The sequence below is a fragment of the Leguminivora glycinivorella genome, chromosome 11, assembly GCF_023078275.1.
Source record: "Leguminivora glycinivorella isolate SPB_JAAS2020 chromosome 11, LegGlyc_1.1, whole genome shotgun sequence".
Lineage (NCBI taxonomy): Eukaryota > Metazoa > Arthropoda > Insecta > Lepidoptera > Tortricidae > Leguminivora > Leguminivora glycinivorella.
In genome coordinates this window covers 18,142,762-18,170,749 of record NC_062981.1, presented here as the reverse complement: position 1 = coordinate 18,170,749, position 27,988 = coordinate 18,142,762, and the positions used below count along the sequence as shown (strand labels likewise).

At 34.8% G+C, this 27,988-nt stretch overlaps 1 protein-coding gene and 1 long non-coding RNA gene across 3 annotated transcripts in view; one reads left to right on the top strand and one right to left on the bottom strand.

Annotated features, from left to right (window-relative positions):
* Positions 1-27,988, bottom strand: part of LOC125230965 (protein NDNF-like) — a 117,539-nt gene that overhangs the window by 65,739 nt on the left and 23,812 nt on the right. Inside the window, exon 2 of the mRNA XM_048136284.1 lies at positions 2,152-2,313. Within this exon, the coding sequence (XP_047992241.1) occupies positions 2,152-2,313 (162 nt within the window). The remainder of the gene's footprint in view (positions 1-2,151; positions 2,314-27,988) is intronic.
* Positions 10,643-13,319, top strand: LOC125230966. 2 transcript variants are annotated; one of them, XR_007177574.1, is made up of 5 exons: positions 10,643-10,734; positions 10,842-10,922; positions 11,150-11,419; positions 12,124-12,297; positions 13,025-13,319. It is a non-coding gene; the product is annotated as an uncharacterized LOC125230966 (long non-coding RNA). The 2 variants fall into 2 exon arrangements; XR_007177575.1 differs by having other exon boundaries at positions 10,842-10,934.

Genomic DNA, 27,988 nt, shown 5'->3' with positions numbered 1-27,988 from the left:
ACAAGATATTTCTTGTTGACAAATGTTTTTCGTAGTTTTAACCTGGCATGATAAATTCAAATTGTTTTTGCTTGAACTCTTTGGATTATGCAAAAGAAATTTTTAATAAATTATGCTTCCAACTTTTGTCGGAAAATCCTCGCCTAGGGAACCAGATACCTCGTCAGAATTATCTTTTAAAAAGGACGTTCAACTTTTCTGTTATTAATGATGAAAATGGACACTTTTTCTGAATAATACTCCATTTTGATTCGTCGGCAACCGGCAACCCAAACCCCCTTAGAACTTAGAAGTTTCTAATTTGTTGGCAACGCGCAGGTGACATTCCTTGAGTCGCAGGCGTCCACAGGTGACGGTGACCGTATTCCATCAGGCGGACCGTATGCTTGTTTGCCACCGACGTAGTATAAAAAAACCTTAACAAGTTACTATTTTTATATTTTTCTTGAATTGTAGTTAGGTAAGTAGTTATTTATCTAAATGTGGGCGTGTATGTATCACGTGTATTAATGATTAGATATTTATTTTGGCTAATTCAATACACATAGTATAAATTGCATCACATTTAATTTATATATTATTCCTGATTGTTCTAAATCTGAATCGTAGTTTGGTTCTTTTAACATAATTACAACATGAAAATTGTTAGTCTTACTTTTCTTACTTAAAGAGGATCGAGTTTTATAGAGTTACCGTCAAAGTAAAATGAGTAATCACAATGTATAGACTGCCATCTCTCGACACAGGCTTAAAACTTTTGAACCCCAATTTTGACAATTTAGTTAATACGAGTAGTAGTCGGCAAAGGTCTGCAGTCTCTGAACATGTCATGGATAAAGTCAATCATGCTATAAAGTTTGACAAGCCTCTGGTTCTCGCTAAGGAGAAGCGATATATACCCAGAATGTTGCGAGAGGCCATTGAGATCAAGAAATATCCAAACTTTAATAGAGAGGATGGCTTTACTTTACCACCGGCTTGGGATCCAGTAGTACATCTGATAATGGAACAAGCACGACGAAGGCTGTGAGGCATTTGTGTTGTATGGTGTTAGACATTTGCAGTTTGTTTCTTTGTCAATTTTGTGTAGATTAATTGGTTAATTATTTTTTAACAGAGTAAGGGTAAAAATTTTTTGAATATTGTATAACTAGCTTTATTAATAGTGTGTGAACCTGCCTTAGAAATCTAGATTATTTGTGGTCATGGTTCGTTAATATTTCTTGTAAGTGGGTAGCTTTTGCACATTTTAATTTTTCCTCAGTCACCCGTTGACCACGAACGCTGTAAAGAGTTCGAAACGTCGGGATGTATTTTAAATTCATTATACGCGATTTAATCCGTTTCCATAGTTTTATTTCATGAGTAACTATCGCGGTAACCGAAGACAATATCATTATTTTTATCTCAAAAGTACTAAGGCGGTTCGTCGCTCTAGCATCGGAGCTCCCAAACGAAAAAACCGATTTAGTTTTATTTTTTTTTTGTTTGAAAGCTGAGTTAGTCAGTAGTGTTTTAGCCATGTTTCATGAAAATCGGTCGACTATGTCGGGTTCTTTTTTTTTTTAAATATTTAATTTGTTTGTGTGTTTTAGTTTTGTGTTTAGGTTATAGATGTAATAATTTCCGGGGGTCCAGCGTGGCTTCCGTAGTTCATATGGTTAAGAGCTTGCAGAACGGATTACAGAAGATGCTGGTTCCAATTCCCGCCGAAAGTGTGTTTTTTTTATTCTTTTCCCGTAATGCGGAGAAATATTGAGATTCGTTAGCCGTTTCTGCTTACGCTTACCTTTTAATTTCTCCCGGTGGGAACGTATAGACAGTTTGATTATCTGTGGGCAGCCATTGTACGCTTGCGGGCCGCGTGACGACTGTGGGCGATGCTAGTCCGGCGCCCCCCCCGTGTGCAATACCAGTAGGGTTGCCAGCCTCGCTGCGAATATGTTGTTCTGTTGAAGGTTGTTCTCTTACCTTTGAATTTCTCCCGGTGGGAACGTATATACAGTTTGGTTATCTGTGGGTAGCCATTGTACGCTTGCGGGCCGTGTGACGACTGTGGGCGATGCTAGGCCGGCGCCCCCCGTGTGCAATACCAGTAGGGTTGCCAGCCTCGCTGCGAATATGTTGTTCTGTTGAAGGTTGTTCTCTTACCTTTGAATTTCTCCCGGTGGGAACGTATAGACAGTTTGGTTATCTGTGGGCAGCCATTGTACGCTTGCGGGCCGTGTGACGACTGTGGGCGATGCTAGGCCGGCGCCCCCCGTGTGCAATACCAGTAGGGTTGCCAGCCTCGCTGCGAATATGTTGACGTTTCTGAAACAAAAATATTTAACTTTAAATTCGATGTTTGTAGCTGCGATTGTGAAATAGGTACAGTAAATCAAAATCAATTCAATTCAAAACCTTTAATGTCATAAACAACACATCTAGGAAATTACTTCGCTAATCCGCCAATCAGTGCTAGTCAGTCAGTTCTAACCCGTTAAAAGTACTTGGTTATACTTACTGGCGTATTTTTTAAATGAAGTTTATTTCCCTGTCCCTCCCACCGGAAAAAGTAAAATACGCAAAAAAAAATATAAAAACCACCACCAAAAGCTGCTCGTAAGTTTTAATTTTTCGATAAAAAGCATTGTAGTTATTTAATCCTTTATGCACCGTGTTTTTATTGTTTTCCGTTAAATTCGACACTCAGTTAGGTTCATCATCAGGAACCACTCTGTAGGTATATCCCTTAATAAATGAATTAATTAGTGTGAGAGGACCTTAATCATAACATTAAAGTCAGTGTCAAGTGTCTGACCGCAAAGGTCAAAACAAATAACCTAGTATGGAAGTGGTAAGGGATGCCACACACGACACGTGTTCAGTGATATATTTTTTTTATTAATTCAAGAAGGGAGAAGTAAGGTTTAGGACGCTAGTTTCTTAGAGAAATTAATTGTATTTGACCCAAAGAACCTTCCCTTAAAGTTAACGGAATTCAATAAAAACCGAGTGTAGATCACTGGTCTCAAAAAAGACCAGCCTGTATGATTATCTTTTTGCAGTTTTTTCCTGTACGGAATTTTTAGGACTACAGGATGGCGATGAGGTTTGAATTCACGATTTTTTTGAGTCTTGCCCGTTAAAGGGCAACTATCAACAATATACGATACGTAGGTACATTATGATACAAGTGTGTAAAAAAGGAAGTTTGAAACAAATGGCGATAAATTAAAACACGACCGAAGGGAGTGTTTAAATCGACACGAGGTACGAATTTCCTTTCCGCACGTGTATCGTACGACGTTTTTCAGTACAGATGAGCCTTCGAAGTTTCGACCTGGCATATAATGAACCATTTCTCGCACTAGTGCGTAAAAAAACACCATCTGTACTAAAAAAATAAGTATTTAGTGTAATTAGGTAATACGTTATATACTATGTAATATAAGATGCTAAAATCCTAAGTACACTGAAATATTTTTATGTAAACTTGTGGTTTAAGAACCACACCCAACACTCCAACACATCCAACATTTCATCCAACACTTTTGACATCAATTGTACCAATTCCTAGTTTCTCTCCGTACAAACTAATCCTTATTCATAACACCACAGTTCTCACATAAAACTCGCACCAAGAATTGCTTGTAACAAGAACAACCCATTGAAGGTAGACAGCTTTTAAAGCTTCCGAACATAGTTTTCCATTGAAACCTGACGTCTATATTTTCTCCTGTCAATCATATTGGTTTCACAAATGATATCTTTTATACATTATTTATGAAACGACGAAGCAGGAGATAACTACAATTAGTTGTGCGTGTACGCGTAAAAAAGGTAAAATAAGGCGGTCATTGAACAAGGGATTTCCTTGGTAGAATTTAATTTTGTGTTCCTAAAATATCGAGGTGGGGGCTGAGAGGTTTCAAGCGCCACATTAGTGATAGATTCAAGATTAAAGATTCAATAGTTTATTCATGGTAAACACATAATTATCTACATAAGTATTATATACAATTTTACAATTAATATTTAAAAAAAAATGTATGACGGGTTTACCACGAAATGGTCCCGCCTCAGTATAGATGCTGACCCAGGGGTCAGCGCTGATCTTCCGGCGAGACCACTTGGTGGGCCACGAACGCAGCTGTACGGCCTGCCCCTCCGAAACATCTGAACGCGGCCACAATTGCGAGGCGGTATTCAGCGCCATCTAGACTGCGGGTAGGTATACATTTTTACATAAAAAATAATAAAAATGGCCGGTCAGGTCGTACAGCGTGCCAATGAGTTCGAGTACATTATAATCTTAAATAACAAGTAATCAAGTGCGAAGTACATAATTAGACGTGTGTTGAATTACATTCAAGTGAGTTTTTGCAACTAGTTATGAAATAGGCTTGGATTTACGTTGTACACATGAACATATAACGAAAAACAGCTACGAGTACATGAAAAACTATTAAACATGCAGAGGTGGATGCCACGACACGGAAAAGGAAGAGAAATACAATAAAACTTAAAAGTGAAATACAGTAAATAACATTTAGTAATAAAGAAGAGAGAACATTAAAACGGGTAACTATATTATTATTACTTGCTTATCATTAGTAAACATGTCTAGCATAGCCTACATTAAATATAACAAGACAATTAAATAAATAAATAAATTAACAAAAACTAACAAGATAAATAAATTAACAAAAACTTGTGTCATACGTTAAAGCTTCCTGTTGCCGCTGGTGTTGAAGTGTGAGTGATTTGAGTTTAATTTTAAAATTTAATAAACTTTGCAGGTTCCTGAGAGGTGGTGGAATATTGTTCCAGCACTTGGTTGCCATGTACCGGAAGCTCCCACGAAAGGCTGCTGAAGAATGTCGAGGTGTCACCAACTGCAATTACGCGCCCCAAGAGAGCTGCGGGTGGACTTCCACGACAACTTCTCGAATAGATGGGATGGAGATTTGTGCTTTATAACCCCAAAAAGAAGACATGCTATAACACCCCGCTACCCCTTAATTAATTACACCCTAAATTACCTAACTTAAGTCCAAATTGTTAGCCCTAATTAAAACAATACACTATTAAAAATTGGCCATTAAAACAAATACTGTGATCGTCTAGTAAGTGGTAGGACCCCGTAGTTGTGCGTAGCAATCCAGATTCTTTTTACCTTTAGGAACTTGCTATTAGGGGTAAATTTAAGTTGATAAAACTAAGGCAGTAATATATTCACTTGAGGTATAATAAGCTGAGAGAACGTCATTTGTGAAAGAATTTAGTGCGTTGAGATAAAAGTGTGTGAGAATGGTAAAATTGTGTAAGGAATATAAATACAGGAAATATATTAAAAATAAATACAAGACATTATTTAAAATGGGGTTAATTGTTTCCGACCCACGAGTCCCTTATACGTAGGAATAATAGGTGTATAATATAATATAGCCTATTATAAGGACCTCGCTCGAGCATATGTACAAACTAGGTTGCTGGTTCAATTTATGCTTTATCAAACATTGAACAAATGGGATCCTTAGAACAAAAGTAAACTGATGTAAAGTGTCTTTGCTCTACTTAAAAATGTACTACCATAATAGTAGATATCAAATATTTAATCAAGGATCCTTTAATCCCGGTATAATTTTATATGTTTTGGGATGTTTCTGCAACCAAGTCCTCTAACGTCAGGATAGAAACTGCTCTGCCTACCCCTGGTCTATCAAGGAAACAGAATATCTATTTTGATACCCTTTATTGGGCCTATTCATTGACCTTCTTTTGATACTAAGACAAATACTTCATTGATCTAGCCTTTCGAACGACAAAACCCCAGACTCACACGCCATCCCATATATATATTTTGGTTCGGCCATAGCCATCGAAGGTTGTCCAAGATCACAAAATATAAATTCTATATGCGTGCAATTTCCCACGTTCCGAGTATAGTGGTCCATTGCTTGACATCGTGTTTCACTAGTCAATGCTAGAATTGTTTGGTCTCCCAGACAACGTTATCGTTAACCATATTATGAAAATGGAATGATGATTCCAAAGTCTGCCAATCTCGAGGCCAGTGTCAATGATTCAATTTTTGTGAACAATCTTATTTTTATATCAATGATTCTCCTTGATAGCGACAGGATCCTAACATCCATAGATGTCCTATGCCTCCCTAGTATTTAGTATTAGTATTAATTCCCACAAGTTATCCTTTAACTCTAATAAAGTTTACATGTTATGAACAATAAATAAAGTTATTAATCCTACTTTCATTGATATAGCAAAATTATCTTACTTAAAGATGAGACAATAGTATGAAAATCCTTCTAATCACCCAAAGAGATTCTAGCTAATAGAATGTGTATGTACATAAAGTAAATATGTGTAATATTTTATGTATCTAAATAGTAGTCATATTAGGGATACTCAGATCCGAATTTTAATTAATAATATTCCAAATTAACCGTTAGTGTTAATTGTATGTAATAAATAAATTGAAATTTGAACGACTTAAAATAATTACCACATAAATATAACATTCATGAATATCTTGTTCATATGAAATGAATAAGTACCACTATTTAAAATTATCACCTTCAGAAAATAGCACTAATCTAAAATTACAAATATAAACACATTCAAAATAAATAATTTGGACACTTACTGGTAGTCTTCAAGTCTACTTTACCAAGATACCTTCTCGCCAGTCTCCAACCTCTCAATCTTGTATCTTAAACTCCTGATGTCAACACCTCAACGTTCCCTCGCCGAATGCCCTCTCTGACGCTGCGCTCTGAGTTTTATTGTCCCGATTTTAACGCATGCGCTGTGTTGTTTTATGGCTAAGAATGTCTGATTTCGCCAGATGTGCCTAAAACGCCTAATGTGCCGGACTTGCCTTATTGTGCCTAAAACGCCTATTGTGCCGATTTCGCCTAATGTGCCTAAAACGCCTATTGTGCCGGTTTTAATTCCGAGAATTTCTATTTTTAATTTGTTGGAATTCCATTTCGTATGTAAGTTGTTTTCGTTTTATTTATTTGCAATTTTTAAGTTTTTATCTCTGTATGCATTTGTTTCTAAGCATAATTATTATAGATATATCTTATGATTTGAACCGAGGACTGTGTGGTCCGTTACATCTGCCCCTTTTATTTTCGTTTGATTCAAAATAACATTTTGTGTTAAACGAAAATAACCAATAAAATAATTCAGTTATTGAAATTTTCAATTTCCCATTTTCATAGTTGTGGTGAATAAAAGTGACCAATACTCAAAAGAACCTCACTGATCCAGCACGAATTATGAACTTAATAGTTACCCAGACACATGAGTCAAATTGTCACCAGCCAGAATTTTCATTCCAGTAAAAGCATTTGGTTGTGAATCAAATGTACCCTAATGGTAAAATCCTTGCATCCTCATATGGGTAGTTAGTCACATTGTCCGACAGGTAACCCGCTATCTCCATTGTCCAGATATTATGAACTTACAAAGATCTCTTCACTAGAAAGAAAAAGCCTTTCTATTCTCAGGTAGCCACTGACAACTGTTCTCCCCATAGTTCAAGGAACCAGTCCACAACTCAATACTAATCAATAATTTTCCTCCTTTCTCGGCATAATGTCCTATGTATAATTATAAGAGTAATCAGACAATCAATGTTTTAATCAAATCAAAAATTTTATAAATATGATTCCATGTTAAGTCACATTTTTTTTTTTTTTATATATGTCAGACAAAATTATCTGATTTATCCCATAAAGACACAGGGTGTGTGTTTAGTTCGTTTGTTAGCGGCATGTAGAGTATGTTGTTACCAAAAGAATGTACCTGTAAAAGGTATAAATTATTTATCCTAACACCTAACTCTTTTGGTATCAAGTTTGTGTAACCCTTTCCCCATTTCGAAATTCCAATAACTGCCGTCACTATTCTCAGACTTGCAAACATGAGGAAACCCTTCATATCTTCAAACGACCCTCCATCCATTCATTTAGCTAAACCTCTCTTCTTTCTATTATGTGACTCTCATTTATACTACTCATTCAGATTTCATCCTTCCTCATACGCTCAATTTTACTGTTTCTGTCATACCTGCAAGTCCACTTAGATAATGACAATAAAAATAATGTATGATATCATAATTAAAAAGCTTTATCAATTTTTCAAATTGATCAGAAATTAAAAATAATATATATATACTTATATCATAAGTATAAGTACTATGTTATTCTTTACTTTATGAATCACCCTACGCAATCACGTCTTACATTTAACTTTCGCATTAACCCTATACAAACGTACGCAAAATTGTACGCAAAACTCCAAAATATTGTATGTGACACTAATTACCGTTAAGTATTAATTACTTACATTTTTTTAACCTATAGTTCGAGACGCAAAGTTAAATTATGGAAGATGATAGGGTAAGATGGTTGACAGTGGATCACTCAATTTTTCGGAGGCCATATCCCAGGAAAGGTTTGTCATATTTACATTTTGTTTGGACTCTTATATACATCATTTATTTAAGATTTATTGTGTTGTGGTTTAAAAGCTATATTATGAGACATGTATGGTCACTAACGCTTTTTAAAAAAAAATGGAATTTGATCCACTGTGCAACGGGGGGTGTGAACAATGGATATACCAGTGGTCCACAGTAGACCAAAGAGAATCATATCAGAAAGATAAGGGGAAAAAGAATGAAACAAAACGTGTATTAATTTTTATTAAAATAGTCAATACTAAATATCAAAACCTAGTAACATAGGTGTACTGATCATCTAACTAAAAGATCCAATTTCTAAGAATTTCCACTTTCGGCCATACAAGCTTAGTAAACAGCCATACAATAAAAAAAAAAAATATTTCTTGTTATCTAACTTAAACTTTACAATGTAAGAAAATTAGACCAATAATTATTATGCGTATATAAATAATTAACTACTCAAAATGCTTTTATGGAATCAATATTTCTGAAATGAACATTTCTGACCATACAATATAAGTAAGAGCCACATAAAAATAGTCTTCCAAGATTTTTTTATGGCAGCCTATGCTTTTTCCACTCGTTCGTTTGGTATTCCGCCTTCATTTCTACAGGTGTGACCCTTTTTCGAGGCAGTCTGTAACATAGGAATGTGTACTAAATCTGACCCATTGTGTACTTGACCCATATGACCCAATGTCAACCCACACGCCAAAAAAATTAAATAATTAAAAACAAATACAACAAAAATATTTATAGCGGAAAATGTTAAAACACACAATAGCTTTTTAATCAAGGTAGTAATAAAAACGATAACAAGACATTCAATGGCATATAATTCGAAATTATACGATAAATTCCAACTTACGTAAATATGCTACCCGCGGAGTGATATCACGTTCACACCTGCACACGACGTTCTGTTCGCGCGGTCCCGTGGGCACTGAGCTAGTAGGTACGTGTTGGCCAGAGGTATCCATGGCGCGTAATAAATTAATAATAGTGTATTTGGATTCGTCGTAGTGTGCGTGACCTATTGTGCACCAGCGACCCACTGTCAACCACCTTACCCTACTGCTAAGAATTCTCCTTTTGTAAGTAGGAAAAATAATACAAGTACCTAACTTGTTACGCCTGACTGCTCTGATAACATCTTCTAACTCTATGACATAACTATCTTCTAGTATTATCGTTACAAACATACACACATACATACATACTGACCTATCATTAGCTTATTAACATCAGGCGGGCCTTATGCTTGTTTGCCACCGACGTATTACATAAAAAAGATGGAAAGACACATGAGTGAAAGTTTCCAAACATGACGAAATATAAGATTTGGTTGCACATAATAATGTACGTACTATTTTTCTAAATAAATGATTGCAACGATTGTTGCATTGTTACACAACAATGGTAGTATGGCTACTGTACCGTACATCGAAATCTACAGATCCAACTGAAATCTTACTTTGTTTTGTAAACGATTGAACAAGAATTACGTTTCGAACCGTATGCGAGCGAAACCGCGGGCAAAAGCTAGTAAATCCTGTACTACTACGCATTACCTATTTATCTCATTTATAACTAATATGGTTCTACGATCCGTTATTTAGCAAAACATAGAAAGTTTGAAATTTGGTGTTCTTCAACTGACCTTTTAATTTGTCATAGTATACTAGCAGTCTAAACAAAGTTTTACTATAATAATATTTTTCTCCTCAATGAAACTCCACATAATATATTTATTATCATGGATGTTTCCCTTGTATACAAGCATGTTTTTATCCATTCAAATAGGCATATCGTCGCTTAGCACTCATAGCACAAAATTTGATAGGTTTGGGACTAAGTTGAACTGTGTAAGATGTCCCCAATATTTATTTATTTATTTATTCCATTTTTATTAAAAAAAACATTAAGATTGAATGTAAACGTCAAATCACTGTCTCTATTTTATTATTCTACAATTCGTTCCACATAGTCTGCAGAGCCCCATTCATACTGGATAAATTTTAGTCGCATCCGGTCCGTCAAATGTCTTATGATCTATAGAGCCCTTTTGATTTTTCTATGGCAACATTTGCTATGCTGACGTCATTGCCATTTTATTACTGACATTACTGTCAGTCAGACAGAAATAAAAGAAAAATGGATGCCGTTCAGACGTACATGTACGCATCATTTGGAACTGAAAATTACGTAATTTATCGACCTGCTGGCTTGTATTTGTTATAAATCATAAAAAAGTGAGTAATACATTAACTAAGTAATGATATTTGTTGTTAGTAATGTGATAAATACAACACAAAATGTGTATAACGAATGTAATAAATAAATGATTGTTTGCTTTTAGCCTGTGACGCCAGTGGAACTACGTGGTTTTCTTTTGTGATGATTTGATGATACCTCAATGGAATTGAGCCAAGTTTTCGCCGTAAGTAATAACGTATTTAACTATTCGAAATTTAACTTGTCCATCACAAAGCAGTTTATAGTTTAGTTAACCTTGACTTGCTAAAATGATAAAATGTTTTCCAATAGAGAGATTGTCTAATTCCTATAGCGCACTACAATAACATCCTAATTCTGGTCTTAGAGATGGAGAATTTTAGTAAGCCTACAACTTCCTATTTCTTATGTCCGCCTATTTACATGTTTCAGGTATTGGGTGCTAGATGCCCCTTGGAGTTAAGCCCCAGTGCCACTATACTACCTTACCAGTTATGTGTGGGTGTTGTAGTCCTAAGACACCCCGGAGGTACAAAGGCCTTCACAAACTCACGCCACGCCTTCCTATCTTCAGCAACCCTCGTGACCTCGCTCCACCAGCTCAAACCTGCCACTCGCAGCTCATTTTTCGACGGACCGCTTCCATGAGTAGACAAGGCACCGACGATCACGGCTTGCATCACCTGTACTGCTATGTAATATGTAAGTTACACTTTTAATGTCTAATGATTCTGTAATCTGTTAACTAATCTCACCTAGTGTTAATAAAATTATTTGTATGCCTTGAATTATAAGGTACGGGCTCGAACCGCGACCCATTGTCCTTGAGAACTGTCATCTGATATTTGCAAGTTGCTCTTGAGTGAAGGAAATCATCGTGAGGAAACCAGACCAATTTCAATAAGACCTAAAATTAGTGCCTACGCCAAATCCTGGAATTAGCTGTCAAGCAGACTCCATGCTTCCATGAGCCATGGCAAACACCGGAATAATGCAAGGAGGTTGAATGAATTTTAAAGTATGACCAAGCAATGTTGGTTTTAAGCAAAAATTGTATAAATGAAGAATGTAAGCATTACCGAATGTCAATAATAAGAATCATGCTTAGTTTGTAATCAAGTAGGCCTGTACAAAAATGCCCCTTCAATTTTTATTTATTTATTTACCTTTTATGTTGTTGTTAAGTCAATTATTTCAATTTGGTTTGATTAAATTTTATTTCGATAATAGTTTAGTATGATAAAATTTGAAATTCATCCCGTAATTAAAGTAGACCCTAATTAATAAAATGATCAAATACCTATTTAGTTATAAAATCTCTGCCAACCAATCTTATTCTTATAACTTATGCTTATAACTAGGCTTATTTCCTACTTAATTAATAAATATTTTCTTAACTTTTCCAGAGTATGCTGAGCATCGCTGCCATTATACTAGGATCAACGTCCTGCCCCTTCCCCGGCTATGTACAAATTGGAACTCCATGCCCCTGCATGCCCCTTTGACTGAGCAACATGTGTGTGCTCGAAACACATTCAATTGCAACAAAATGACTCCCAGGCTGACCTGGCCCAGCTCTTGTATGTCTGATCTACATAGGCAATGGTAAAATATTTTATTTATTTATTTTTTTATTCTTTGGTTTACTCTAAGGTAAATTATATTATTTGCTCTTATTCCTGATTCTAGAGGTAATAATAGCAAGTCTACTACAGACTGACTCCATTCGTTCATTCAAACTATTATACTGTGCACTATATTTGGCACAAACACTACTACTAAGTCTAAAATCTTAAGTCTAGCTTATCTACCTAACCAGTCAAATTGATCTATGCTAACCTACTGCATCCACTGATAACTGGTTCAACCAATTAAAACAGACAGACGGATAATCTGACAAAGTCATAAATATAGGAACTTATGATCAACTTACTTGCTCTATTTTATAGTATACTAGAATTAGTCTAATCACAATCTACAGATAAATAATTTAAAAAGCTTGCTCTTAGCAATTATGCTTTCCTATTGTAACCTTAGGTTATATTGTAGACTACTTCAGAGATAATATTATATTTACAAGCTACATGTTTCCGAATGAACTGAAATTTTATAAAACCAATAAGTGGGATGACAATACAATATTACAATATCATTGAAACTGACTTCATGAAGATGTCTGACAAACAATGCAATTTATTATAAATGACTTGTTGACCTGTATGTATAGGAAAGGAATGTACATCCAACAGTGGAATGGCAATATAAATGCTTTAACTGAAATGTATTTACCCTTCATTTTTGTTCCAGGTTTCAATGAAAGAGTGAAAATTCTTCTCCATGTACAATCACTTCTAACGCCTACACTGACTACCCCAAATATGATCATCACTCAACGTGTCTCACATCAAGAAACTTTTCAAAAGTCATCGAGAAGAGAAACATGATATCTTTTCCCATTGTTTCCTGAATAATCCTAACTAAAAGTTACTTCTCTATTCTATTTTTCCTGCATGGAGTGGCGTTTTTCCGTCTAATGGAAACGAAATGAACATATATGCTCTGGGTTTTTTTTGTTTTTGTGCACCTTTTCAATATTACTAATAAAGCATTTTGTGGATGTTTTATTTACCACCTTCCTTCATAATTTTGCTAGAGTGTACCTAATTATTAAATGCATTAGCTTCTGCAATCTGTTCACTGATGGGAATCACCTCATGTTAACACAGCTTTGAATACTATCTTAAATAATGACTACTGACTGTCAATAAAAATATTCCTAGCTATAAGCTTGCCTGAGGTTAATGAATGGTGTGCCTAACTCCTTACTTGAGTACTTAAGAACTATGCTTAAATTCTAGATTGTATGTTCTTGACATTCTTGTCAATAAGCTACTTGAATGTTTGTCTCTTTCAAGTAATTATAATTTGTTCACACTTCAGTGGAAGACAACTAATCCTTAGTTGTTAGTAAGTATGAAACGTTAATTGCTACTCGTTTCCCTATGATTATGAATACCATTACTTATTCTATTGTTAATTTTATTTAAAAATAAATCAAATCAATGAGTCGCCCTGTTGACAACATAAGATTATTGTCAATATAATCACAGCTAAAATAGATATTTCACAGCTTAACGCTTCTCTAGATCAATCATCATTTTATTTCCTAGTTTTTCTCTAGCTGATAACAGCTTATCACTAATCAGTTGATAACACGAAAAAGGGGCGAGAAGATAGTGAGATAAGAGTGAACATGATATTGTCTTGCTGTCAAAGTGACATCTACCATGATATGCAACACTGTTGACACATAAAGAATAGATTTTGACAAAATGTACTTAATCAAGTCTGTGTATCGCATACTGTCATTAATTTAGCTTATCCTGTTTCTTAAAAGAACATGCCAATACTAGCAACTTGTACATGACATATATACATACTACATGCCAAATCTAGTTAGAAATCAATTCCTACAGAGGCCCACAGAGCAAAGTACCTAAAATACTAGCAGTATTTCCTTGCTCATTTCTACTTAATTTAGTGAGACTGGCAGATATATTATAACCAACAGAACGGAAAATCTTGATTCACTAAACAGTAAAAGTTTCCCTTAACATAAAACATGTACAACGTTTTAATATTAAATTATTTTGATGTATCTAAGTATTTATAATCTTCCATGATATCGTTTTAAAGAACCCTCGACACAAAATTACCACAAGACAGTCGATCTGTGCGTAATTGCTTTCAGTAACGACTAATTTGTTTTAGTACAAAACTTTCCCAGTAGATAAATATAACCGATACCATTGAGGTTTTATTTTTTGCTATAATCTCTTCATTATCGCAACAGAATAAATATTAGCTAGAAAACGAATAACTTTTCTAAATTTGCCATTCCAATTGAATTGTTTCATTGACAGCTGGTTTGACATTTTTACAATAGCCTCAAATAGTTTCTTCTATCCCCGGTGTCCCTAGTCGATGACAGTTTTCTGCACGTATTATCTCTTATCAGTCTGTACGCACGTTGTTGATCGATAATTATGTTATTGTTTACATACAATACCATGTGCACACGCGATTCCAATTATCGTATAAAGCCGCGTCCTAAGTTCGTAACGGGTAACGTTTATAAGTTTATGCTAGAAGTACAACCTGTCATTAGTTCTTTGAATAGTGAATTAAAGTGAAATAAAAATCTAATTAGATAAGTGATAAGCCTACAATGGTTTTAAAATTACACAGCTATGTCTAAAGTGAGTGAAATGTGTTGTGCAAAGTGCAATGTTTCTGTTTCAATATCGGATTATAACTTTGTTTAAAAATCCAGGTTAGTGACCTTAAACTTACAAAACTTACTACAAGATGAAACGTATCTTAGAAAACTATCAATAGCTTAATTGCCCCTTAGACTATTACGCAGTGGTTAATAAGAATAGACGAATGATACAAAATTAAAATAAAGTTTCAGCATGAAGGATAGCAAGTTCCCAAAAAGGATATCTCATTCACAGCAACACTTTGTGACAACATGTCACTTGAATATGCTAACAATTGGACATATTTAGGGTCTATTACATCCTGCGTCACGGACTAACACTTTATAACACCCCGCTACCCCTTAATTAATTACACCCTAAATTACCTAACTTAAGTCCAAATTGTTAGCCCTAATTAAAACAATACACTATTAAAAATTGGCCATTAAAACAAATACTGTGATCGTCTAGTAAGTGGTAGGACCCCGTAGTTGTGCGTAGCAATCCAGATTCTTTTTACCTTTAGGAACTTGCTATTAGGGGTAAATTTAAGTTGATAAAACTAAGGCAGTAATATATTCACTTGAGGTATAATAAGCTGAGAGAACGTCATTTGTGAAAGAATTTAGTGCGTTGAGATAAAAGTGTGTGAGAATGGTAAAATTGTGTAAGGAATATAAATACAGGAAATATATTAAAAATAAATACAAGACATTATTTAAAATGGGGTTAATTGTTTCCGACCCACGAGTCCCTTATACGTAGGAATAATAGGTGTATAATATAATATAGCCTATTATAAGGACCTCGCTCGAGCATATGTACAAACTAGGTTGCTGGTTCAATTTATGCTTTATCAAACATTGAACAAATGGGATCCTTAGAACAAAAGTAAACTGATGTAAAGTGTCTTTGCTCTACTTAAAAATGTACTACCATAATAGTAGATATCAAATATTTAATCAAGGATCCTTTAATCCCGGTATAATTTTATATGTTTTGGGATGTTTCTGCAACCAAGTCCTCTAACGTCAGGATAGAAACTGCTCTGCCTACCCCTGGTCTATCAAGGAAACAGAATATCTATTTTGATACCCTTTATTGGGCCTATTCATTGACCTTCTTTTGATACTAAGACAAATACTTCATTGATCTAGCCTTTCGAACGACAAAACCCCAGACTCACACGCCATCCCATATATATATTTTGGTTCGGCCATAGCCATCGAAGGTTGTCCAAGATCACAAAATATAAATTCTATATGCGTGCAATTTCCCACGTTCCGAGTATAGTGGTCCATTGCTTGACATCGTGTTTCACTAGTCAATGCTAGAATTGTTTGGTCTCCCAGACAACGTTATCGTTAACCATATTATGAAAATGGAATGATGATTCCAAAGTCTGCCAATCTCGAGGCCAGTGTCAATGATTCAATTTTTGTGAACAATCTTATTTTTATATCAATGATTCTCCTTGATAGCGACAGGATCCTAACATCCATAGATGTCCTATGCCTCCCTAGTATTTAGTATTAGTATTAATTCCCACAAGTTATCCTTTAACTCTAATAAAGTTTACATGTTATGAACAATAAATAAAGTTATTAATCCTACTTTCATTGATATAGCAAAATTATCTTACTTAAAGATGAGACAATAGTATGAAAATCCTTCTAATCACCCAAAGAGATTCTAGCTAATAGAATGTGTATGTACATAAAGTAAATATGTGTAATATTTTATGTATCTAAATAGTAGTCATATTAGGGATACTCAGATCCGAATTTTAATTAATAATATTCCAAATTAACCGTTAGTGTTAATTGTATGTAATAAATAAATTGAAATTTGAACGACTTAAAATAATTACCACATAAATATAACATTCATGAATATCTTGTTCATATGAAATGAATAAGTACCACTATTTAAAATTATCACCTTCAGAAAATAGCACTAATCTAAAATTACAAATATAAACACATTCAAAATAAATAATTTGGACACTTACTGGTAGTCTTCAAGTCTACTTTACCAAGATACCTTCTCGCCAGTCTCCAACCTCTCAATCTTGTATCTTAAACTCCTGATGTCAACACCTCAACGTTCCCTCGCCGAATGCCCTCTCTGACGCTGCGCTCTGAGTTTTATTGTCCCGATTTTAACGCATGCGCTGTGTTGTTTTATGGCTAAGAATGTCTGATTTCGCCAGATGTGCCTAAAACGCCTAATGTGCCGGACTTGCCTTATTGTGCCTAAAACGCCTATTGTGCCGATTTCGCCTAATGTGCCTAAAACGCCTATTGTGCCGGTTTTAATTCCGAGAATTTCTATTTTTAATTTGTTGGAATTCCATTTCGTATGTAAGTTGTTTTCGTTTTATTTATTTGCAATTTTTAAGTTTTTATCTCTGTATGCATTTGTTTCTAAGCATAATTATTATAGATATATCTTATGATTTGAACCGAGGACTGTGTGGTCCGTTACAATGCCAGGTGTAACTTACGTCGATGCAGCATTTTAAGAAGACTATGCTGGTTCAAAAATGGTGTGACATGGCCTCTAGGTGGAATATTAAAACAGAAACGGGCACAGGCATTCTGTACGCGCTGAATAAGACGCCTTGTCCCTGCTAGGAGTCGTGGACCATACACTATATCCATATAATTTAATTTTGACAAAGCAAGTGCCTCAATTAACTGAATACGTAGGGTTTCATTCAGAAATGGTCGTATGTTATATAGTACCCTGAGCCTATAAAAACAGTTACTAACACATTCAGCAACATGTTTCTCAAACCTAAGTTTGCAGTCCACAATTAAGCCTAGATTACGTGCTTCAAAAACTCTTTCAATAGGTTCACCCAATAACAATACATCTCTAACGGGCCTGATGATTCGCAACTGATTTTCGGTGCCAAAGATAAGATATTTGGATTTAGATGGATTTAGCATTAAACTATTGTCGCAAGCCCAGGACGCTATATTTGCTAAGTCAATGTTAAGTTTTTCAATTGCATCGTCAATATCAGTGGGTTTGATAGCATTACGCCTCGTGAGTCGAGAGAGCCTAGGGTCCGCTTTGACAACGTTTTTCAGTAAATATGGCTCTTTAAAGTTTCGACCTGTTAAGGGCCCCCCACATCTAGCGTCTCGCGAGCGTAGCGTCGGGCCAACTGTGTGGAAAAAGACGCCAGGCTTTACCATACAGTTGGCCCGACACTACGCTCGCGAGACGCTAGATGTGAGTGGGCCCTAAGAAAAAGCATTTTTTACATTGTATATTTTGTCCTTGAAGTCGTGACATGATGTAATAAAATGGATTTAGCATCCCCGGTTTATATGAAGACGTTGATATCAAAATCCAAACGGCCAAATTTTTTAGGTAAGTTTTTCCTGAAAGTTATACATCAAAATCTAGGTAGCTTCTTAAATCTATTTCTTGGTCCTAAAGTGGTCCTAAAAGAAATATTTTGCTTACACAAAGCCGTATTTAATGAACTACAAGAATGACTAAATAATTTCGCCGACACAAAAATCAACGTTAGGCTGGGTGCATACAAGTGGATAAAATAACATTTTACATTATTATTCAATGTCAATATTATGTTTACCTACTTTTTAACATGTTAGTCCGCTAAGTTAACTTTGCTTGTAGATATATGTACAAATGAAACAAAATAAAAGAGCAACATTATAAACAAAATAATATTTTATTGTAGATATGTACTAGCTACACACCACCAAAAAGTATAATTAGTTTTATTTGAAGTTTTTGAAATGAAGTACATTTTTCAGATAATTAAATATCATAAAAATTAAACTGCTATCAAACTACTACGCAATCTAATCTACGCAAAGCATAGGAAAAGACTTTGCCTTTTGAAAATCGTTGTTAATCTATCTTGGTCTGATTGTACTGCTCAGAGCGTTAGCAAAACGAACTTCGTACGATACAACTACTATTCTTAAAAGTTTCTGAAGTTAATACAGTTTGCTACAGTTACTAACTTCATGCTTTTAGTGTAAAAACCTGGGTAAATAAATCTTAGATGTGTAAAAGCAAAAAAAAGTATTTATAGGGCACTTATTAAGAAATTTCGAAGAAAAAATCCCAGGAAAGGCCTGAGAGCAAACACCTGTAACTTCATTTTTGCAAAATCATTACAACTAATTTAAATGAAAAACCATTCTTCTTCACTTCCTACAAAAGAAACAATAGTACATTACATCAGAGGCCGGGAAAATGAGGATTTCCGGCCAAGTGGGTATATAGGATAGGGATACGAGGGCGGGAATTCGTTTTCACGCCGAGGCATGTATAGTGCTTTTCTCAAACATACAATGAAATAAAAAAAAATGCTCTGAAGGACAATATTTTATAAAAAAAAGTTACTTTGCAGGCCTAGGCCTAAAAAATAATATGAAATCCCTTTACAGTCCTCTCGAGTTGTTGCGCCCAAAAAGCGATACTTCCCAGCCCATTTTAAGGAACGTAAAGACAATATTTCATTGCATGTTTGAGAAAAAGTAATTTACAGTGAGCTGCAAAATTACATGGAGAAACTATGAATGAATTCATTGATATATTCGTTTTGCACTTTTGCAGATTAATGTACAAAATACGTAAAAAACGAGTTAAGTGTGTACTCAGCTTTAACGAGACAAATGTCGCCCAATAAAATCAATCTACATATAAAACTGCCGCAAATTGTAACAAAGTTTCATTTCGCCACATTTTTGAGATGAACAGACACGGTACATTTTTGAGGGACGTGACGAATTCCCTGCGAAATACAGAAAATGTTTTCTTTTGTCCTAACTTTAATTGCAAATGAGGAAGCCTTTTCTGGGACGTGTGAATAAAATGTGACGAATTAACAGACCATTTATTTTAGACTCCTTGTTATAATTTATAAAATAATTAGAAAAATTTGTAAAAATATAATCGGACCACCTTCGTTCTTTCATATATTCTCTGCAACGTGTTTTATTAGGTATCATTTGTAAAAAACATGTGCATATATTATAACGTTTTTAATGACACTCCCGTAGTTTGTTATATTCATATAGGTGTGAGTAATTCTAAAATTAGCCACCAGTATACCATGATCACCAGTATCTGCTGCTATATTATTTTGCATCTTTTCCCTTATAAACTGAAATAGATACCATACACTAAAGAAAATATAAGAAATAAATATAAGAAAATATTTAACCAAATAATTTGATTTGTTCCCTACATATTTTCCCTTATTTATTTACGCAATTTATTTTTTATCGTTTCTTTAGTTTTGAGATTTAATTAAAATGCATGTAAAACTATTTGTTTCTTAGGTGCAGTTACATCAACCACATTTGACAGACACATCATAGTCTCGCAGCAAATGTCTATGGAACTTCCCATACAATAAAATTTTACGAACGCTTTAACGGTGACAAACGATTTGATGCAACCAGTCCTTTTTATTGAAATGTACTAATGTCAGAATTAGATGCGACGATATAGCATTATTTGTAGACAGTTTAATCAGATGAATGGTCTTTTCCAAATTGACATTAAGTACTAAATAAGTGCCAATTATCTGAAGACCATACGCAAGTCCAAAACGATGGCTTGTCTAATTGTTAAATGATCTGTGGATGAAGAGGCAGCGGCATGTTCTTTTATGTTTTTCCGATGAAACATGTTTTATATTGTACTTCTTTATTCTGAGGATTTTACGCATATTTTACCTTTTAGGATTCTAACATGAAGTATGGATGGGTAGACATCACAAATACTAACACTGATAGGCTACTAGACTCATATCGAATTTGGCACGATAAATGATTGTCTGCTGTAGTATTTGACATAAAAAAAAACTATATTTATAGATTATGGGTATTAGAAATGTATGATGACATTGATGACTACATATTTTCGATTAAAAATGTGTGTAAATTTTATTTTTATTTTGGCCACTGAAACGCTGTCAGCGATGTAGTGACGTCATCGAATTCGAACTTACTTCATGTCATAACAATCACTGACATAATGAACTTTATGCCTCATACTTAAAAGTCCGAAAATGTTGTTTTCGAATATAATTACCTGATGCACAGATGATCTTTAGATTAACATCGCCTGATTACGTAAATGTATACTTCAAAAAGGTTGTTTTTAGGTCATAATAAAATATGGTAATATTTTATTTCAGTCAAATAACAATATTAATTTTTCGTATATTTACCATGGTGCAATAAAGATTGATTGATTGATTAATGACTGAGGAAATTTTAATGACTAAGTGTAAATTTTAATAAATAAAATAACGATAAGAAATGTAATCATTATGAATAACTAGATTAATTAACACCTATGTTAATCTCATAAAATTAACAGAACTTTGCTTATCAGACTTTTAAAATTATAATTATTTTTTTAAAGTTTTTGTTAGTATAATAAAAAGTTATCTTCGCAATTTTCTACGGCTAAACTTTTAACACCGAATACATATTTTGTGACATTATTTTGTAAAGTTAGATTACTTTGCAGTTTGGTTTTAATCAAGCCTGATTATAACAAAATTGCCTAGTTATTAATACCTAGAAAAAATATATTTTTTAATTATTGGAATTATAGTGAAAAATGAATGTTTAACCCTTCGTCTGTGTTTGATAAGGATCCTAACATAAGGCGTTGGACTTTATGTCAAAGTTAACTAATTATTTTATGTTATTTTTTCTACTCCCGAACTGTTATACGTCATTTACACGGTCGTGCATAGTTCTTTAAAACCCTACATAAAGGTCTATTCCCCAAAGCCAGTGTCCGCCGGCTTTCCGCGCATGCGCGCAGTATCGAAAAAACTGAAAACGCATTGTTTGGCTCTGTAACCATGGCAACGCCTTATAACGACACTGCGCGAGTGCGCGGAAAGGCTTTGGGCAGCTGAGCTGACAGTGCAAACCTTTGCGTCAAAATACAGGAAGCAGTGCGAATTTCACGAAAGTTATTCAAGAAAACTATTAAAAACTAAGTGCATGGTCGTAGAAAAAGTATTGTATGCAACGGTGTTTAACTGGGTCAAAAAATACTCGTGTCGTCTCAATAACAATTTTCGGCTTCGCCTCAAATTGTTACCCACGCCACTCGTCTTTTTTGACCTCCTTTAAACGCCTGTTGCATAAAATACTATTTTGACAGAAGCAGACGGAAACATAATCCTATCGGTATATCGTAATCCTGCAAAGGATTCGTATAGGAGGTGCAAGCACTAATAGGGAACTTGACTGTAGTTAAAATAATAGTACATTAAGATACAAGTGTGTAAAAAAGGAAGTTCGAAACGAGTGGCGATAAATTAAAACAGGACCGAAGGGAGTGTTTTAAATCGACACGAGTTTCGAATTTATATCGTACGACGTTTTTCAGTACAGATGAGCCTCCGAAGTTTCGACCTAGCGTATAATGAACCACTTCTCGCACTAGTGCGTAAAAAAAACACCATCTGTACTGAAAAATATTTTTTAATACAGTTGCTCAAAAAGTGCCCGTTTTTTGGCTGTTTAGCGTGCGAGAAGTTGTATTTTACGAACTAGTGCGTAAAAAGAAGTATACGTTCCATTCTACGACTACTTACCGAGCTGTTTTCATATTAGTCTAGTCTACTAAGACAGAATAAAACTATAAACATACTATTAAGTTCCTAATATTTAAAACGTTAATTTTCATATGTAATTGTTTACTTTTAGTCATGCTAAACATAATTTATAAAATGGTTTATACTTTGAAAAATCGGTTATAATGAGTCGTGTAAACAGAACATGATTGGAATGAAACGCGTCTTTTACTGTCAAAGTAGAGGCGTCTACCATGTTTTAACTTAATGCACGTTCAAAAACCTCAATATGTTACGCGATTTGTCATAATTATTTTACGTTATTTGCAATACGTCTGGGCATAAATGGATCGATTAAATTAAAATGTAGTTGTACATTAAAGAATCGTCCCAAATCGTAAATGTTTATGTTTTTATGGCACCCAATGAAATAAATGATGTTAGATGAATAGCAAACTCGAAAATATGCACGCAAGTTTAAAAGCTTCAAAAATACGCCTTTGAATTGTCAAATAATCCGTCAATGTCCATGGGAAAATTGATAGTTCGGATTGTTTTATTTCGTTGTAGTAGTGTTTTTTCGCAACTGTATTAAAAAACGTCGTTCGTCACACGTGCGAGAATGTCATTCTTCTCGCACTTATAACGAAATGTACTATTTTAATACAGTTGCTCAAAAAGTGCCCGTTTTTTGGCTGTTTAGCGTGCGAGAAGTTGTATTTTACGAACTAGTGCGTAAAAAGTACCTATATACGTTCCATTTTACGACTACTTACCGAGCTGTTTTCATATTAGTCTAGTTTACTAAGACAGAATAAAACTATAAACATACTATTAAGTGATTAATATTTAAAACGTTAATATTTCATATGTAATTGTTTACTTTTAGCCTCTTGTCTCGGGACTCGTGAAGTAATGACAAACTTCTCGCACTTATAAAGAAATGTACTATTATACCGTGCACGAAATAAAGCATCAGATAATTATAAGAAAAACATGGACAGAAGTTATTTTTAAATACGTACAATTTCTATTGAATAAGTCAGGTAGAAATATATAAAGTAACTGAGTTGACCGTGACGTCACTCAATTCGATTTCATGTAAATTCCATATTAGCAAGTCGTTCAAATTCGTTTTGACAGTTCTTAAAAAGAAGCTGATTTGACTAGGAGGCAAGTAGCCTATTGCTCACACTTAGAGTTGTTCAAAAGGCGCCTAGCCTTATCAGAGATAACATACACTAGAGAAATTTCGTCGGGTACCACGGCGGGCGGGTGGTCTAGTGGTGAAGACGTTAGCCGCGTAAGCTGAAGACCCGGGTTCGATTCCCGGCTCGGCCACCAGTGGGCCTTGTCGTTATATAGGATTTACATACGTCATACTAAGAATCGTTCCTCAATTTTTTAGCGCCACCTATTAAATACTATCATAACTACATTTATGATACCTACAAGTTTATTTTTTCAATATGTGTATTGACGTACCTAATATCATGATTTTAAAATAAAGAAACATGTCATTTGTTCTTATAAAAAAACCGGCCAAGAGCGTGTCGGGCCACGCTCAGTGTAGGGTTCCGTAGTTTTTCGTATTTTTCTCAAAAACTACTGAACCTATCAAGTTCAAAACAATTTTCCTAGAAAGTATTTATAAAGTTCTACTTTTGTGATTTTTTTCATATTTTTTAAACATATGGTTCAAAAGTTAGAGGGGGGGGACGCACTTTTTTTTCCTTTAGGAGCGATTATTTCCGAAAATATTAATATTATCAAAAAACGATCTTAGGAAACCCTTATTCATTTTTAAATACCTATCCAACAATATATCACACGTTGGGGTTGGAATGAAAAAAATATCAGCCCCCACTTTACATGTAGGGGTGGTACCCTAATAAAACATTTTTTTCCATTTTTTATTTTTGCACTTTGTTGGCGTGATTGATATACATATTGGTACCAAATTTCAGCTTTCTAGTGCTAACGGTTACTAAGATTATCCGCGGACGGACGGACGGACGGACGGACGGACGGACGGACGGACGGACGGACGGACGGACGGACGGACGGACGGACAGACAGACATGGCGAAACTATAAGGGTTCCTAGTTGACTACGGAACCCTAAAAATAAGAACACGCATATTTGGGGAAAATATGATTTTGGCCACTTCCAGGCTGCGAAACAGCGCCTTCTAGTTTTCAGCCTGAAAAGCCCATACATTTCAGGGGTACCCTTTTTGGACTTTGTCAGTCCCGTATTATATTGTTCTTGGTTATACCCTTTGGATAGCGTTTATATGCTACGAAAACTACTGACCACTGGGCCAGAAGCTCGTTTGCCACCAATATACGATTAAAATAAAAAATACATAAATAAATATTGCATCAAATAAGTAACATGACCACACATGACTTTAATCCTTCAACAAATGATGCATTCGCCACGCGTCGTATCGGACCCTCGTCAGTATTATCCTGCTTATAGCTTTATCTTGTAATGCTGCTTTTGTCGAGATTTTATTAGCATGATAAAAGATCTGGGGCCTATTGCATAACAATTTACAACTTGTATTACAAGTGGAACTCTCTTTCTTATAAAATGAATTGGAGGGGGACTACCGCTTGTAATATGAGTTGTAAATTGTTATGCAATAGGCCCCTGGTGTGATTTCAACTATTTCTTTTGTAATCATCATCCTCCTTGCGTTATCCCGGCATTTGCCACTGCTCATGGGAGCCTGGGGTCCACTTTGACATGTAATCCCAAGATTTGGCGTAGGCACTAGTTTTACGAAAGCGACTGCCATGTGACCTTCCAACTCGAAGGGTAACTAGGCCTTATTGGAATTAGTCCGGTTTCCCCACGATGTTTTCCTTCACCGAAAAGCGACTGGCAAATATCAAATGACATTTCGCACATAAGTTCCGAAAAACTGCGAGTGCGAGCCGGGCTTCGAACCCGCTACCTACTCGTAACAGTTTCATGAAAACATCCATGACTCGGGAACAAATATCTGTGCTCATCACATAAATAAATGCCCATACCGGGATTCGAACCCGGGACCGCGGCGCAGCAGGCAGGGTCACTACCGACTGCGCCAAACCGGTCGTCAAATAAATAATAATATAATAGGTATATTTTGAATAAAGATTAGTTTTCACGGAAAGAAACTAGGAATTGTTACAGTTAGTGTCAAAAGTGTCGGATGAAATTATGAAACAAAAGTTTACAAAAGTTAGTGTATTTGAAATCTTACTCATAAATCTCATACCAGGTAAGTCTAGTAAAAATTGTAGAAGTTACCTAGAGACCTGAGTTATGCATTTACATTTAACTTTATACTAGGAAATACCACTGCACTGCATTTATCCATTTTGGGTACTCCCAACAGTCCCAAGTATTTTACTTTGACCGCAGGCTGCAAAGCTTTGTACTCGACTAGTAAAATACCTTCAAAATTTTGGAGTAAGTATTTCTTCAAATACCTACCAACCAACTCAAACGAACAGAAAATAATGTTATTTGATAATGAATATTTCGTAGGAATCCATTTGGTTGTTTCTGAATTCATTTATTGTGTTAATCGTTTATTTAATTTATATTCGATGCTACTATACTTATATTTTGAATACCTCTGTGCCCTCCGTATTACTCAGAAACCCTTCTCACTTTTTATTTTAAATAAAAAATAACTATTCTTTATTCACTTTAAGAATTTTATTATATAAAAAGTTTAAGTGTTCGTTCCAAATTTGAAACAAATACCTGTATTAGGAAGTGCCGTTTATTGATAATAGGTACTGATTGTTCGGTGTACTCCTCAATATAAGGTCTTCTTATGAAGAATGAAGAACTCTAGGATAGTACTATCTTCTGTTTATTAACTTAATAACTAGGTACAAGTAGTTTAGGTAATTTCGATAAATCTATACAGATATATGTGTAGCCGCTTCGGCTGTAAGGTGCAATCTAATGTAGGTACGCGGCGCGGGGAGCCGTGACGTATGTGTGTGACGTCATGTGTCGTCAACCGGTCTTCGTACGAGTACTCGGGTAAACGTATGTATGTTGTGTGAACACTGTTAACTAAACAGAAACGATTTTTAGTAACTGAAAAAAAAATTGATTACATATTTTTATAATTTTATCAGACGGACTCCTGGACTTAACCTTACTTCATAAGGTCTGATTAAAATAAATACGGTAAGTAGTTCCTTTGACGGTATTTTTATAGTATTAAGTTACTAAAAGTGAAGCCATAAAACGATGATTGCTAATTTTACAAGTATTATGAGCGTAAAAATTAATGATAATATGTAATGAGAAGCCTTTTATATGCTTATGTCTCAGACTGGACAGTTTAATGATAGCAGTAATGATGCGAGTGTAAATGTAAGATTATTTTATGACATAATAAGAAAATAAGTACGTAGAAGAATGGTAATTCAATGGCGCAGTTGGGAGCGCGGTTAGCTCCTGCAAAGCCGGAGGTCGCAGGTTCGAATCCTGCCGGAGGTGTGAATTTTTCCATTTTTCCTTTAATTTAAAAATATATAACTATTTAAGTTTTTTGCTTAGCCTAATTTTATATTAGTACATTTTTTCATATCAATTTGTTGTTACGTTCACCTTCGAATCAGCCTTAAACTTGTTAATATGATTACTGAAACAGAAACGTTTGAAAGGCCTAAGGAGTAAATCTTTAAAATTTATTATTATTGCCGCATAAAAACGAGATTTATGGGAATATGGGCACGGTAACACGAGACTGTTGAGTTCAGTCTTTAGGTTTAACTCGTGCTAAACGCCAATACTTAAGGCCAAGTGCATTTATTTTCAAGAAGTATTGCTATTTACATAGATATTAGTAGTATTAAATGGGACATCAGCATCAGCGCGATACCTCTTCGCCACGGGTACACTTTTTTATTTAACAAAGAAAACCCAACCAAATAAGAGCAATACCAGTCGTGCTTTTAGCGAATACCATAATTAGTATTGTACATAAATATAGCGCATATTTAGGTAGTGTGTATACAAAGAACTTTTTATTAGATGTTATTACAAGGAGATAAAACAAACATAGGTACAACTGAAGAACATTACAAATGAAATATTTTTTCAGTACAGATGGTGTTTTTTTGTCGAAACTTCGGAGGGCCATCTGTACTGAAAAACGTCGTATGATACACGTGCGAAAAGGAAATTCGTAACTCGTGTCAATTTAAAACACTCCCACTTCCTTTTTTATGCACTTGTATCGTAATGTACTATTTTAAACTATTTATTTTTGTATCTAGTAGGTTATGATGTTATTCCTTAGCACATCCGACTGAGAACAGGACCACTTACCATTTGGTAAAGGTAACTTCGCCTTAACAAGAGAGTAACTCGACTTACGTCCTT